At 37.7% G+C, this 13,508-nt stretch overlaps 1 protein-coding gene across 2 annotated transcripts in view; it reads right to left on the reverse strand.

Annotated features, from left to right (window-relative positions):
• Magi2 (membrane associated guanylate kinase, WW and PDZ domain containing 2) overlaps positions 1 to 13,508 on the reverse strand; it is a 1,283,934-nt gene that overhangs the window by 165,016 nt on the left and 1,105,410 nt on the right. For both annotated transcript variants that reach the window (XM_027926401.3, XM_027926400.2), the window contains exons 11-12: positions 7,428 to 7,459; positions 1,106 to 1,295 (exon numbers count right to left, since the gene is read on the reverse strand). In XM_027926401.3, coding sequence (XP_027782202.2) covers positions 1,106 to 1,295; positions 7,428 to 7,459 — 222 coding nt within the window. The remainder of the gene's footprint in view (positions 1 to 1,105; positions 1,296 to 7,427; positions 7,460 to 13,508) is intronic.

Here is a 13,508-nt window from a genome sequence, read left to right on the forward strand (position 1 = left end):
TAACCAACGTGTATGGTATATTAAAAATCTGGGGCTGGGATAGTGGCTCAGTGGTAGAGCACTTGCACATGTGAGGACCTGGGTTTGATCCTCACCAACACATAAAAATAAATAAAATAAAGGTATTGTGCCCAACTACAACTAAAAAATAAATACTTTTTAAAAAAAATCTGTTTTCTGACATTTACAAAGTGCAATGACATAATTTTTGAAGACCTTCAAATAGGGCTGCAAGTGCATACATATTATTTCAAGACAATATTTAAATGGGTATGCATTAAATAAGAAACAGAAGATTGTGGCAGAAATGATTGGTACGTGTCTCTGCATTACTTTTGGAACCAATTGATTTCACGAATGTCTTTCTATGACTATTGGAAGGACTTGGCTGACATTTTACTCAATGCCCTAACTCTAATGACTGCCTTTAAAACTCCAAGAAAAAAAAAATCTAAGTTTAGACTCATGGTCATATTAAATAAATTAAAATTTCCGAACATTTCTTCTTACTATTTAGTGACTTGAACAAAACTAGCAACTGTCCCCAGGCCCTATCCCCTCAAAATTCCTGATTTTCTTCAAAGGCTTAGGGGCAAAAATAAGAAATAAAATTTAAAACCAAAAGATATAATCAACTTATTTTTAGAACTAAAATATTTTTTTTAAGCCAGTGGGTACAAAGTTTCAGTTAGATGGAGGGAAATTAAATTCTATTGCACATTAAGGGGACTGCAGTTAATAATAACATATATTTCCAAAATAGTTAGAAGAGAGGTTTTTTAATATTCTCACCATAAAGAAATGATAAATATTGGAAATGACTGATATGTTAATTAACACGATTTGATCATTCCACAACGTATACAAGTATTGAAACTTCACAGTGTATCCCATAAATATGTAATTATTATTTGTCAAAACTATACAAGAGTGTGTGTGGGGGGAGTGGGCTTTTAAAGAGAATTTTAGATAGCTCACTTGACTTTGGAGATGCTCTTGAATCTCAGAATATAAAATCATGCCAGATTATTCAGCCTCAATGTATGTCCTGGCAGGGCCTTTGGCTATTATTAATGAACCCTTGTTTCATGTTGCTTTCACTTACGCCTACTTTCATAAATGGCTCTAGATTTTTCGTAGAGCTCATATGGGTCAGGCTTCCGTGGGTCAAAGGCCTCTGTTGAGTCAGGAAAGGAACTCCTGTGGAGTGCGGGTGGGAAGGGCAGGTTCTGCGGTATGGCCGGAGCAGATAAACTTGTTTGAGGACTGCCTTGATTCTCCCATCGGTCCATTATCTGAAAAGTAAAACAGAACAGAGAAAATGACTGAGGATCAATCCTTTCTGGCTATTTCCCTTGTCACCTTTAAGTTGGACTTCCTTGCCTTGTGGACTTTTCTTCTAAGAAACATTGAAAACTTTAGTATATACATGCCTTGAAAGAAAAGAGCTTACTTCTGTCTGATAAAGCACCAGTGACTGTTATAAATAAAAGCAGTGCCCAGCTTTTGAATGAAAACTTTTATAACCTCGTCTCCTATTAGGTGGTAATCTTTAGCAAATTGATTTCTCAGAATCTTTTTTCTTCCCATAAAATAAAGACAACAAGATAATACATGTGGAAGTGCTCAGAGATGTTGGTATTGTTTGTTCCTTTTCTAAGACAGTCTCACTTTATTACCCCACTTCACTAAAACAGAAGATAAAGTAGTCGGTGCATATTCACGTGACACCTCTGCACATCCCAAGCACCTCCTATACTTGAACATTCAAACACTTCCCTTATAATTTACAAGGGATTGTTCAGGCTTCTGGGATGTCCTCTTTATGGCTGATGGTGACGTCTCCCCTAAAATGCTGCCGTTGCTAGCACCACAATTAGATACTCCCTAGTCATCCCCTCACATACAAGACCTTCTTCCATCTTCACCATAGGATCATGAGGAAGATAAAGCAAGAGTTAATCTCATTCTTCCATCAAGGAGAAAGGGAGGTTCTCTAAGGTCACCTATTGTCACCATCAGTTTCACCTTTGTTAGACTATTAACTGACTCCTCATTAAAACTCAACTTCTGTTTTGAATAAACCTGTGGTTCGTGTATGTCTTAGATTAGGCTTAGGTTACCCTTTTGTCTAAAATTCTGTACCGGGTCAGCATGGGTGGCAGGATCAAAAAGGCTAAATTCCCCAGTTGGGTTTGGGAGGTTCTTCAGGACCCAGGTTGTGCTCATCTGACTCATATCTGCTGAAGGTCTTTCCTCTGCTCCCTAGGACCCCCAAGTTCTCTCCTGCCTCTGAAGCTCTGCATACTCTATTTCTCCTTCTGCCTGCAAAGTTCAACCATTTTCCACACTCTCACCCTCCTTCATTTTACCTGACTAGTAAATTCAGATGAGATGTCTCCTTTATGGGAAGGCCTTTGCAGACCACTCTAACCCTCCTGGGTGCTCCCATGGCACCCTTGACCTACCCCTGGCATTACTTATCACACCCAACTGTAGCCACAAGTCCACCCCATCCATGTGTCCTCAAAGATATCATTCTGGGGACAGGGGTTGTACCTTTCTCATTGACAGTACATAGTAAGTACTCAGAAAATGTTCATTTAGTGAATAAATAATAGCAGGATTAAAATAGAAGCGATTTTTTTTTTTCAAAAAACTAGCTTTGATATGCAATGCATTGAAGGTGGCAGGATCATAATTCTCTGCCCCCTACTTCGCTGTCCTGCCTCCATCAGGGCTCTGACTTCCATTCTCACCAATCTATCATCAATGTGTGGAGGCTGGGAGGGATGTGAGAGACCACATGCTCCAGTGTTTTTCAAACTATGACATCAGAGATCCCTGTGGCCTTTCCTGCCCACCTGGGACTCTGGCAGGGGTTCAGGCTGAGCCAGTAAATTGGGAAAGAAATGGGCCACTGACTCTTATTTCAGTAAAATTGACTTTACTTAAATTGTTTTCTGTGATGGGCTGCTACTGCCTAAGGCGTCACCTGAATAGTTTCTAGATCTAATGAGGATAGTTCAGTTTCTTTATACTAAATACAATCTCTATAAGCACAGAGAAGTTAAGTGAGTTGTCTGAGGTCCGGCAGCTTCCAGTAGTAGATCCGGGTTAGAACCAGCCTATGACTCTAATAGGAGTGGTGGATAACTGGCAAATATGGGTAGAGTTCCAGTTAATTTCTGTTCACCAGGCTTTTTTTCTGCCATTTTGTAAAAATTCTTAAATATGTACTTCATAATTCATTTAACAGCAAAATTCATACAGGTGGCCAGTCTAGGTTTTCTTTGGCCATCCCCCTGGGTGGCTCTGCTGTGATGTGGAAGGCCCACATTTCTGGGTAAAGGCATGACACTTTTAATCTACTGTTCCCTTTAGCTGATTTTAGGTACAATATGGATGCATTCTGGCTGTGACTCTCTCCCTTATTGTTTCCAAACTTAAGATACTAAATGCTAAAAAGTAAATTGATCAAAAATATGGTTTGAGATGCTATAGTATCCCACTTGTCAACCTAGGGCTTTGGTGAATATCGACTTCTTTTATCTTCCACGGAAGGTTATCTGATACCAGTGTGAGTCTTGCTGGTATATATGTATTGCTCATGTACGATCATTGAAGAAAACATGCTTTCAAGTGAAATACTGGTATTTCTAAGAAACAATCACAAAACTACAGAACAAATAATGCTTTGGGCACTGTTTGGAAAAGTTTCTATGGCAGAGTGACAAATTCTACAGTTTCTGTAGCATAGAGACTGGGAAAAGAGTGGAGTCCAGTTCATAATTAGCAAAGCATTCATAACTGTGTGACATTCATCAATCCTTGAGTCACTCTGTCAAGGTTTCTTAAAAAAACTGCAGTAGAAAATCCCTGTGCCCATGAAAAAGTAGACTTACAGTCCACTCCACTGTCCCCTGCCCTAGTCCCTCCAAATTGAGTTACCTGGTGGCTTCAGCTCAGAAGATTACAGAATAAAGCACCTGCCTGCATCATAGGCTGGCGGCTGGAGGCTGGCCACACTGCCCCTTCTGAAAGGCAGATTCTGAAGACTCCTCCCTCCTTTCTTAGACACCCTGGACTCTGGATTTTGCTTTCTACCTAGGATTCAAGGTGTTCCTCTCTACCTTTATGAATCTTCTAAATTCTGACCCTGTCCCTTGACCCTGACCAGGGCTCTCCCTTGCTCTGTTGTTGAAGGCATTTGCTTTGATTCTACTGTCTTGCTGGTATTGACCTTGAATTTGTTACCTGCAAGGCATTTACCTCCCAACTAGATTTCTCACTGGGCTACATCTGTCTGGCCCATTGGTGTCCACACCTGGGTTGATTCTTATATCTCACTAGAGTAAGGAGGAGTGGAGACAAGGTTGTTTTCTATATCTGGGAGAAGTCCAGTACCTCTGCTGGCCTTGTTGAATGAGTAAATGAAGGAATGAGGCTGGTGTGAAAGCCCAGCCACTGAATTGCCTGTGGACATGTGCATATAGTCCACACCCAGGCACCAAGCAGTAAACTAGAAAGACCCAGGCACGGTTGGGACTGACTTGTTTAACCTTAGCTTCTGATTCCAGGGTGTACACAGGGAGGAGAGGGCTTGCGAATAAGACAGGTTATTTTCCCCCATAAAATAACTCTGTCCTTCTCCCTGTGGAGGTTGGGGGTATCTAAATCCACTCCCATCCTAGGATCCACTCCATATTTTAGGCAGGGCTGGGAGTTGAAGGCATTTGCTTTGATTCTAACTTTGAAAAATGAACTTAGATCCCTTCCAGACAAAGAGAACGAGAGTTCACTATGATTAGTGTACTACTTGTTAAACAGGAAGTGACTATCTTGACAAGGATTAACTTAAGATGTGGGTCAGTAGGACAGAAGTGGGTCAGTGAGTGACACAGGGCTAGGAGGAGGCTAGATCTCTCCAGGGATAACAATTCCATCCTCTAAGAATGCCATCGATTCTCTTCAGAGGAGAAAGTATATAAATGCATATATTGTGGGTATATGGTCATGTATTTGTTTCAATTAACGGTTCAGCCAACTATGCTCATTCCACAGAGTGATTTTATTTACATAGGTCTGTGCACAGAGGTCTGATTTCTATGGTGATATGAGTTTATGTTTTTGAGCTAAACATGTTGGGGTTGCTATTTTAAGCACCTTACATGGATTAACTCAGAATCCTCATGGTAATCTGTGAGAGAGGTATCATTATTGTGTTCATGTTTACATGAACTTGACACACTAAGAACTTAAGCAGCCAGTAAAGAATCTGTACCCTAAATAATTAGACCACATTTACTACTGCTCAATATAGACCTTAGACTAAAGAGTTTCTGGAAAATATATAGAGGATATTAAATTGAAAGTCCCCTATCTTTACTGATTCTAGGACCTGGAAGTCCAAGGCTTAGCTTTTGTAGAGATGCAAGGGTTCAGGATTAATTGTACATTGAGTTCTATAAAACCTTTTTTTGGAATTATTGACTATGGGTATAATTACTTATAATGACAGCAAATACTGTAATTACACCAAATGACATAATTTGTGTAAATGTGGTACATATAAGGGAATCACTAGATTGCATAATTGTGCTACCATGATGAGGTTACAAGCTTCCTGTTTAAATTAGATAAAGGTGTATATAACCACAGAGCACAGATTTTGAGTTTGGTGGTGACAGTAAGGAACTACTTAGAAGCTGGACAAGATAAAATAAATTTCACTCTAAATACTTTTTTTTTTTTTTTGTACCAGGAATTGAACCCAAGGGCACTTAACCACCCAGCCACATCCACATCCCCAGACCTTTTTTATATTTTATTAGAGACAGGGTCTCTCTGAGTTGCTTAGCGCCTCGCTAAGTTGCTGAGGCTGGGTTTGAACCTGCAATCCTTCTGCCTCAGCCTCCCTAGTCACTGGGATTATAGGCATGTGTCACCACACCCAGCTTTACTCTAAACACTTTTAGAGGTATTTTGAAAAATATATTTTTGTTTTTCAAAATCACATATATCACTAAGGGATATATTAAGCCCAAGTGGAATTGGTCTCCCCATCTTCTCTGTAGATCAGATGAGACAAATCTTAAATGAGCACATGCTTGGTGAGAATGTTCTACTTTGCCACAGGACCCATTAAATGATAGGATTCAGCCATTTCAGTTAGGGTAAGGTATCTTAAGGTATCATAAAACAGAATTCCAGGAAACAGTCCCAGCTCCTGGGCCTTGAGCATTAACAGTGCTAAAGTGTATATGTTGAATGTCCCCAGAGGTCCATGTGTTAAAGGGTTGGTCCCGAGGGTGGTGCTACTGGGAAGTGGTGGAACATTCACAGGGTGTGGCGTAATGGGAGATCCTTGGTCACTGGGAGTATGCCCTTAAGGGGGTTTGTGGGACCCTGACCACTTCCCTTCTTTGCCCCTGGCTCATGATGTAAGGAGCTGTGCTCTCCCATATTCTTATGCTATGGGGTGCTGCATTACCGCAGACCAAAGCAGGGACAAGTGAACATAGACAGGAACGTCTAAAACTCAGCCAAAATAAGCCTTTTATCTTTATAAGTTGACTATCTCTGGGTATTTTGTTATAGTTCTGGATAGCTGACTAAGAGTTTAATGGCAAATAAAGATCATCTCTAACCACTAAACTAATTTGGTTAACATAGCCTTACAAAAACATTATTAAAACTTACCAGCCTCTTACATTGGCACAAAAATTACAGCATATTGCATAAGGGATCTAGGCCTAGAGAAGCTAGGTGATGGTAGAGAGCAGCAGTATACCATGAAGGTTCAGAAGCACCACTATGAGTGATTGTCAGGTTTGGAACACATATTCTATATAACTAATATATAATATACATTTGGAATATTTATTATATAGAATTAATTATACATACACAGAGCGATAATATAAGTATGTGTGTGAGTACATATATATGCACACAGAGCTATATAGTTTACACACATATATTTAACTTAGTGTGGACTTTAAAAAGGGAATATAAATATATATGGAGTTATATTTCTTGTGGAACAGAATTAATTCACAGGTAAGGACTTCTGAGCCTACAGTTTACATTGTTTCTAAAATTTTCATGTTATAAAGACTATATATATATACTACTCATGAGAAGGGAAAAACAAATTTCTGAAGTATTTTCATTATACAAGACCGAATAGTTTTAAGTTAATTTTGTAAGTATATTTAAAAAATTGGCATAATTATCATTATAGTAAAGTAAGATGGATTTTTCTTATATTTGGGGGATAAATATAAGACAAAAGCTCACAGAGAATTTGTTCTTCTGACGTTATTGAATCTTAGAAGTGAAAGAGATACTAAGGTCACTTAATTCGACTCTTAATGGGATCACATAGTAACCAGAAATAAAGAAGCATAATAATTCCAACTTACAGGCTTTGGAGTTTTCCATGGAGAAAAGAAACCTGCAATAAAGAAAACAATATTTGAACTTTGAAAATTATACCCCACTACCACTAATGGATGGTGTGATATCAAAATAATTGTAATTCACTTTAAATTATCTAATAGCAACAATAACACCACACCAAAAATCTGGTATGGTCTTCTTCAAGGAGTTCAAATATTTTCATTGGAATTATATTAATTATTTAAAGAAGATTTCCTTATTTGGCAACTGAGAATTCCGAGGCAAAGAGAAGGTGAATAACTTAAGTGGCAAATAGCTGCTTCAGAAGTTCCCAAACTGAGTTGTCCTTAGGGATTGTGTCACCTAGTCTTAGCAGGAGAGAGAGAATATATAGATAGAAATTTAGATTTTTTTTTTTTGTGGTAAGTATCTCTGTTTAGTGTAAGAAATTATTCTGCATTATGTACTTGCTTTCTACAGTTAAAAATCAATCAGACTTTGTCATTCTTAAATTTAAAAAGAAGGTTCACACTTCTGCTAGGAATCAAATCTCACTATGAATTTGTATGTGGCTCTTCCCCCACTGACATCTCCTCTAGAGCAGATTTTTATTATCCTTCTGCACCAGGGCAAGCACAAAGTTACACACAAAGAAGCTCAAAATGTTTGTTAACTGAATAAACTGTATATCATCAAAAGGTATAACATTAAAAAACTTATTGAGCCCTTTCAATGATCACAAATGGTCTGATTGATTAGACAGACTCTAGATTAATTCCTTTTCTAAAACCTTTTATAATATATAGAATCAGTTTCTAAAGAGGTACTAAAAACAGACTTAAAAATGCTGGAGGGAGGGGGCTGGGGTTATGGCTCAGTGGCAGAGCGCTTGCCTAGCATGCGTGAGGCACTGGGTTCGATCCTCAGCCCACATAAAATAAATAAATAAATAAACTTATAAAAAATACATATTTAAAAAAATGCTGGAAGAGCAGGGACGGACACATACTTGTCCTAACAATCTAAAACTTAATCCAGTATATAAAGCAAAACTACTTTCTTCTCATATCATATTTTTCCTTTTCCAGCAACGTTAGCTCCTGTTAATATTCAGTGAGGTTTGAAAATGTTCAATAAAAACAGAATATTGAAAATATGCCATATACTATCTTTATCATCTTTAAAACTGAGATGTCCAAAATGAGAATAGATGACAACCATAACTCATTTACAGGAAATATCTACAGAAATCTGGACACACAGTTACCTAGATGTTTAGGCAACCAGCTCAGCCAAGACAAATATGCTAATTGTATATCAAGGCACCCCTGTGGTGAACAATAATTCATTTTATCAAAAGAGTGAGACTATATAATCCATCATGTTTCACAGCTTTTCTTGGAACCCAGAGCTAAATTTAAAGCTCAAGTAAAGAACCATCTTAACCAAGAAGCTTGGTGGAATTAGCTTTTTATCTGTCTCATACACTGTGTTCTTGTCTCTCTTTTTTGATTAATTAAAAAAAATGTGGTTCAATGTGTGTTTTGATTATAATTTCAGGATTTAATCACATCCTTTTTGAGAAGAGTTGAGAATGCAAAGTCCAGATAAATGAATACATTTCTCTCCTGATTCATTCTGTAAAATGCCAATGAAAAAAATTGACAATGAGTTAAAAAGTAGAAAAAATGTTAACCTGCTAGCCAATTAACCATGATTTTCAGTGAAGGATAAAATTCACTTGCTGTTTTATGGAGTTGCCAGTTTTCTTGAGAGAAGATGTCATTTACACATTTGCACAACGTCAAGACATTCACTTATCTCCCAGGTCCTCACCTACTTTCCAGAATGCCCAGACAGGTTTTGAATATCTGCTGTTTTATGTTTGTAGGGGCTGGGGATTCTTAGACTGATACAAAGGTACTGAAAATGGCTCCTCCATTATGGGGCTTTCATCTCCACATGGAAACTTATTTTAAAAAAGAATTCTTCCTATGGAAAACATCATCATCTCACTTCTCAATAGCTATAGTGTCAGAGCTGAAATGGCCCAAGAGGGAGACTGGTCAAGAACAGACCTCTCTCCATGTGAGAGGGTGCTTAATTTGACCACTTTTTATCTTTCATCATTGGCACTTTTGATTCTGATTCTTTTAAAGCTGTTTCATCCAATCTGAGCTCACACCATGGGCATGACCCAGGGCTTCTTTACTGTCCCCATTATGGTATCTTCTAGAATATCACTAATACTGAATTGAGCCACAGAGGCTCTCGTCTCGCAGTGATGATTGCCCTTCTGAATCACTGTCAAAATAAGCTGTGTGTTGCAGACTATTCAGTAGTAAGAAAAAAGATCAGAATTGATTTTCTTAAAAATAAATAACTTATTGTAGCCCTCTGTTTCTTTAGCAAATTGTTAATCATGCTATAAACATTTAAATTAAGATGAATAGAAAACATCTATTTTGGATATACTCAATTTGGTCCTGATGAAGTCAGAAGGTCAAGTTTTCTAAACGATTAAACTCCAATTTTCTGCTCAACTTCATTGGAAGAGCTATAGAAATATAACTGTGTGTGCCAAGCTATTATATATTATAAATGTACTATAATTTCTGGTGCAGATGGCCCCTTTAGTAAATCTAGTCTATTCCAGCTAACATGTAAAAAAAAAAAAACAAATTAAAAATTTTAAGTCTGTTAGGAGACATGGAGGTTATTATGTTGAGCTTATTTCTGAAATTATTCTAGTAGGAGAGGAGCACAGAAGCAAGACAAGTTTTTACACACGTACACATACATAGATGTGGTTCTGTGATGAACAGGAGAGTTTCTTCTATTAGGCACAATTACTTAAAAACTGCTATATTTTGCTCTTGTGGCTTACCTCAGGGATCACAGGAACACCATTCTCTGGGTCCCCTAAAAACCATTCGATCTTGGCTGGTGCCTAGCCTTTCTCTGGGCTAAGCTCATTGCTGAGACAATTGCTTTGGGGCCTATCACTGCCTATCTCCATAGGGATACAGACAACTTGTTCTCAAGCCTTCGTGAGGTAAGATGGTCCTCTTTACAAAAGCATATTCATAGAAAAGGAGTTTTTTATCCTTCAAATAAGAGTAACAATTTCTTTCTGTTTTAGCTTCTGGACTTTATTTCTCATACTTGCATAGAAAACTGTGTATTGGAATTCTCTGAAGGGATTAAAGTTCCTTTAGAATGACTCGACTCGGGTGTTCCAAACTGATCATTTGCTGGCTTTTTACTTCAGCATCATGGTATGTATTTGTATATGTGTACAAATTCAAACTTATTTTTATAATCCTGAGTCTTAAGATAACAAAAGCAAAAGACCACAAGGTACAGTTACAAACTAAATAAAATATGGGTAGGAACATAATAGAAAAGAGAGAGAGAGAGAGAGAGAGAGAGAGAGAGAGAATAAATAGTAAAATTTAGATGCATCTAATAAGGAAATTAAGATGCATTTTAATGTAAAGCCCCAAACATCATTAGGTCTCTAAAATCTATCTTCTTTGAAACAAGAAATAAAAGTGTGTGTGTGTGTGTGTGTGTGTGTGTGTGTGTGTAAAAGCTCAGTGAGCTGGGCAGAGAGACAGATACACATTGCAAATGGCTAAGATTAGACAACAGTAGTAGTTCAAAAACGATAGAGGGAAAAAGACAACACTGACTTCATATTGAAATTTAAATTGAATTTTACATGCCAACTAATTACAATTTTGAGTAAACTATAGAAATATAGTTGCCAGATAAAATATAACATGCCTAGTTAAATTTGAATTTCAGATGAATTATATATTTTTTAGAATAAGTATGTCCCACATTCAGTATGAGATATATTGCATGGGATGTACTTATATAAAAAATATTTATTCTTTGAAATTCAATTAACTAGGAAATCTTGTATTTTCATTTGTTAAATTTGGCAATCCCATATAGGAAACTATTTGTACATGTCCTAGGTAACCATTTAAAAAAGTGGAAACATATATGGCAGGTAATACCCATTCAATTAAAAAAAAATTTATTGCCAGGGACCTTGCTTTAGAGATACCTAAGAACATTGTGTTTGTTACATAGATCACTGAAGTTTGTTGGTTGCCTGTCAGTAACCAGGATGGACCTCTCTGGACTCAGGAAATGCAGAACTCAGTGGCCAATATGAGTGTCACAAAGGACCACTCATTTTAAGATTCCTTGATGCAGTAAACACACTGCCTATTCCAGAACAGAATGACTCATGGAGTGGTTCTTTCCAGTTGTGACTTCTACTGACATGATTCCCAACATAAAAGACTATCCATATGTTTACAGCGGCTCTGGAAAAAATGTCCCTCATAGTGTACATTTGTGTGGTAATTATTATTATTATTTTTTTTGCAGGGCAGCAAGATGTGGAACTTTCTTAAAATCACCCCAATTTGAATAAGGAATTTAAATAAAATGAAGAGTAATTCTAACCCATCATTGTACCATAAATTTCGAACAATGCCAAGGTAACTTTTTGAGATTTCCAGGAATTTCCCCAAACAGAATTAAATCTTTAAGCCCACTCCTACATCTCAGTAGATCTATAGTCCAGTTCAGATATACTGAACTCCTATTGCAGAAGGTGAAATAATTTCTCCTGGAGCTGAAATGCCTACTGAAACATAGGATTCTGATTTTGAAGATTATCATTACAATTTCATGGATTTTACAGCAGATTTTAGTTGCTAAAAATGACAGAGATGCTGGGGAAACACTTTCTATTTTTCTCTCTCTCTCTTAAGCAGAAAAGTAGGAATCACTTGAAATAAAGACCTGTTTCACTGTGGATTTCCATGTCCTGGGTTATTTAGAGCTGTGTGTTCCGTTTCACTTAAAAAAAGAAGGCACACTGGTGTGACTATAGGCAACACTACTAAACTCCACACTGAAATGCAGATGGTCCCTGACTTAGGATGGTGTGACTTACAATTTTGGGGGGGTCTTCATATTGGTGAAAGTGATAGGCACTCAGGAGAAACTGTACCTTGAATCTTAAATTTTGATCTCTTTCCAGGATTCTGATATGTGGTGAGATACTGTTGTGATGCTGGCCAGTGAGATGGAGCTGCAGTTCCAGTCAGCCAACCAATCACGAGGGGAAAGGACCCGACTCTACAGCATGCTGTGTCTCTAACTGTAGGGCAGGGGCGTTGGCTCCAGTTTGAACTTACAATGGGTCTCTCATGATATAACCTCGTCCTAAGTCCAGGGGCATCCATATGATCAAGAAGGTAATTTTTGGGGGTATATTTTATCACAATTTAAAAAAATAAAGCAATAAAAAAGAGAAATCTGAAAAGGGAGAATAAAAGCATACACATATTATATATGTATGAAAGAGGCAGAAGGAGGGAGGGAAATTGAGAGATTTTTTTTTTAGTGTCCTGTGATACCCTGGAGGACAAGAAGCCACCTGGGCAGTTGGACACTCCTACAGCCTCCTTCACCCTCAAGTCATCCTTTCTTAGAAAGGATAGCAGGCCACAAAGAGAGCTCTCCTTCCTGCTACATTTCTGAGAATATTTCAGGAACCGTGAGAAACTCTCCAGTAGAGGAAACTGTTTTAAAAGGTTTCCCAAAGCGAGGCGGGGAAGAAAGCCGAAGGGTTTTTAGAATCTCCAGTTAGGGCTAATTTGGGAGAGAAAAATACCACTAATAAAGTTAATCCTTAATTTTAATTTTCTTCAGCCTGGCAAACAGACCCAAGCTTTCCATCAAAAATTCAGCCTTTGGAAAATGTAAGCCAGCAGGGTAATGAGCTAATTTCCATTAAAACTAGTTCAATGCTAAGCACTTTTTTTTTTCCCTAGGTTTTGACCGATTCATGTATTTCTTATTAAAATTCATTAAATAGGTTAAGCCCTGCAGTTCCTTTAGATAATTTGTTTAAGGTATTTGAAGTAAAAGGGCAATTTTTCTTAATGAAACTGACCTAGGCTAAGAAATGACCCTTTCCTTAAGCAAGCATAAAAGATACACCGCTGGCTGCACTCGGTCACCACACCACTGTGTTTCCAAGCAATGGATTCAATGTGCAAAGAAAATTTCTT

The sequence above is a fragment of the Marmota flaviventris genome, chromosome 1 (assembly GCF_047511675.1).
Source record: "Marmota flaviventris isolate mMarFla1 chromosome 1, mMarFla1.hap1, whole genome shotgun sequence".
Classification (NCBI taxonomy): domain Eukaryota; kingdom Metazoa; phylum Chordata; class Mammalia; order Rodentia; family Sciuridae; genus Marmota; species Marmota flaviventris.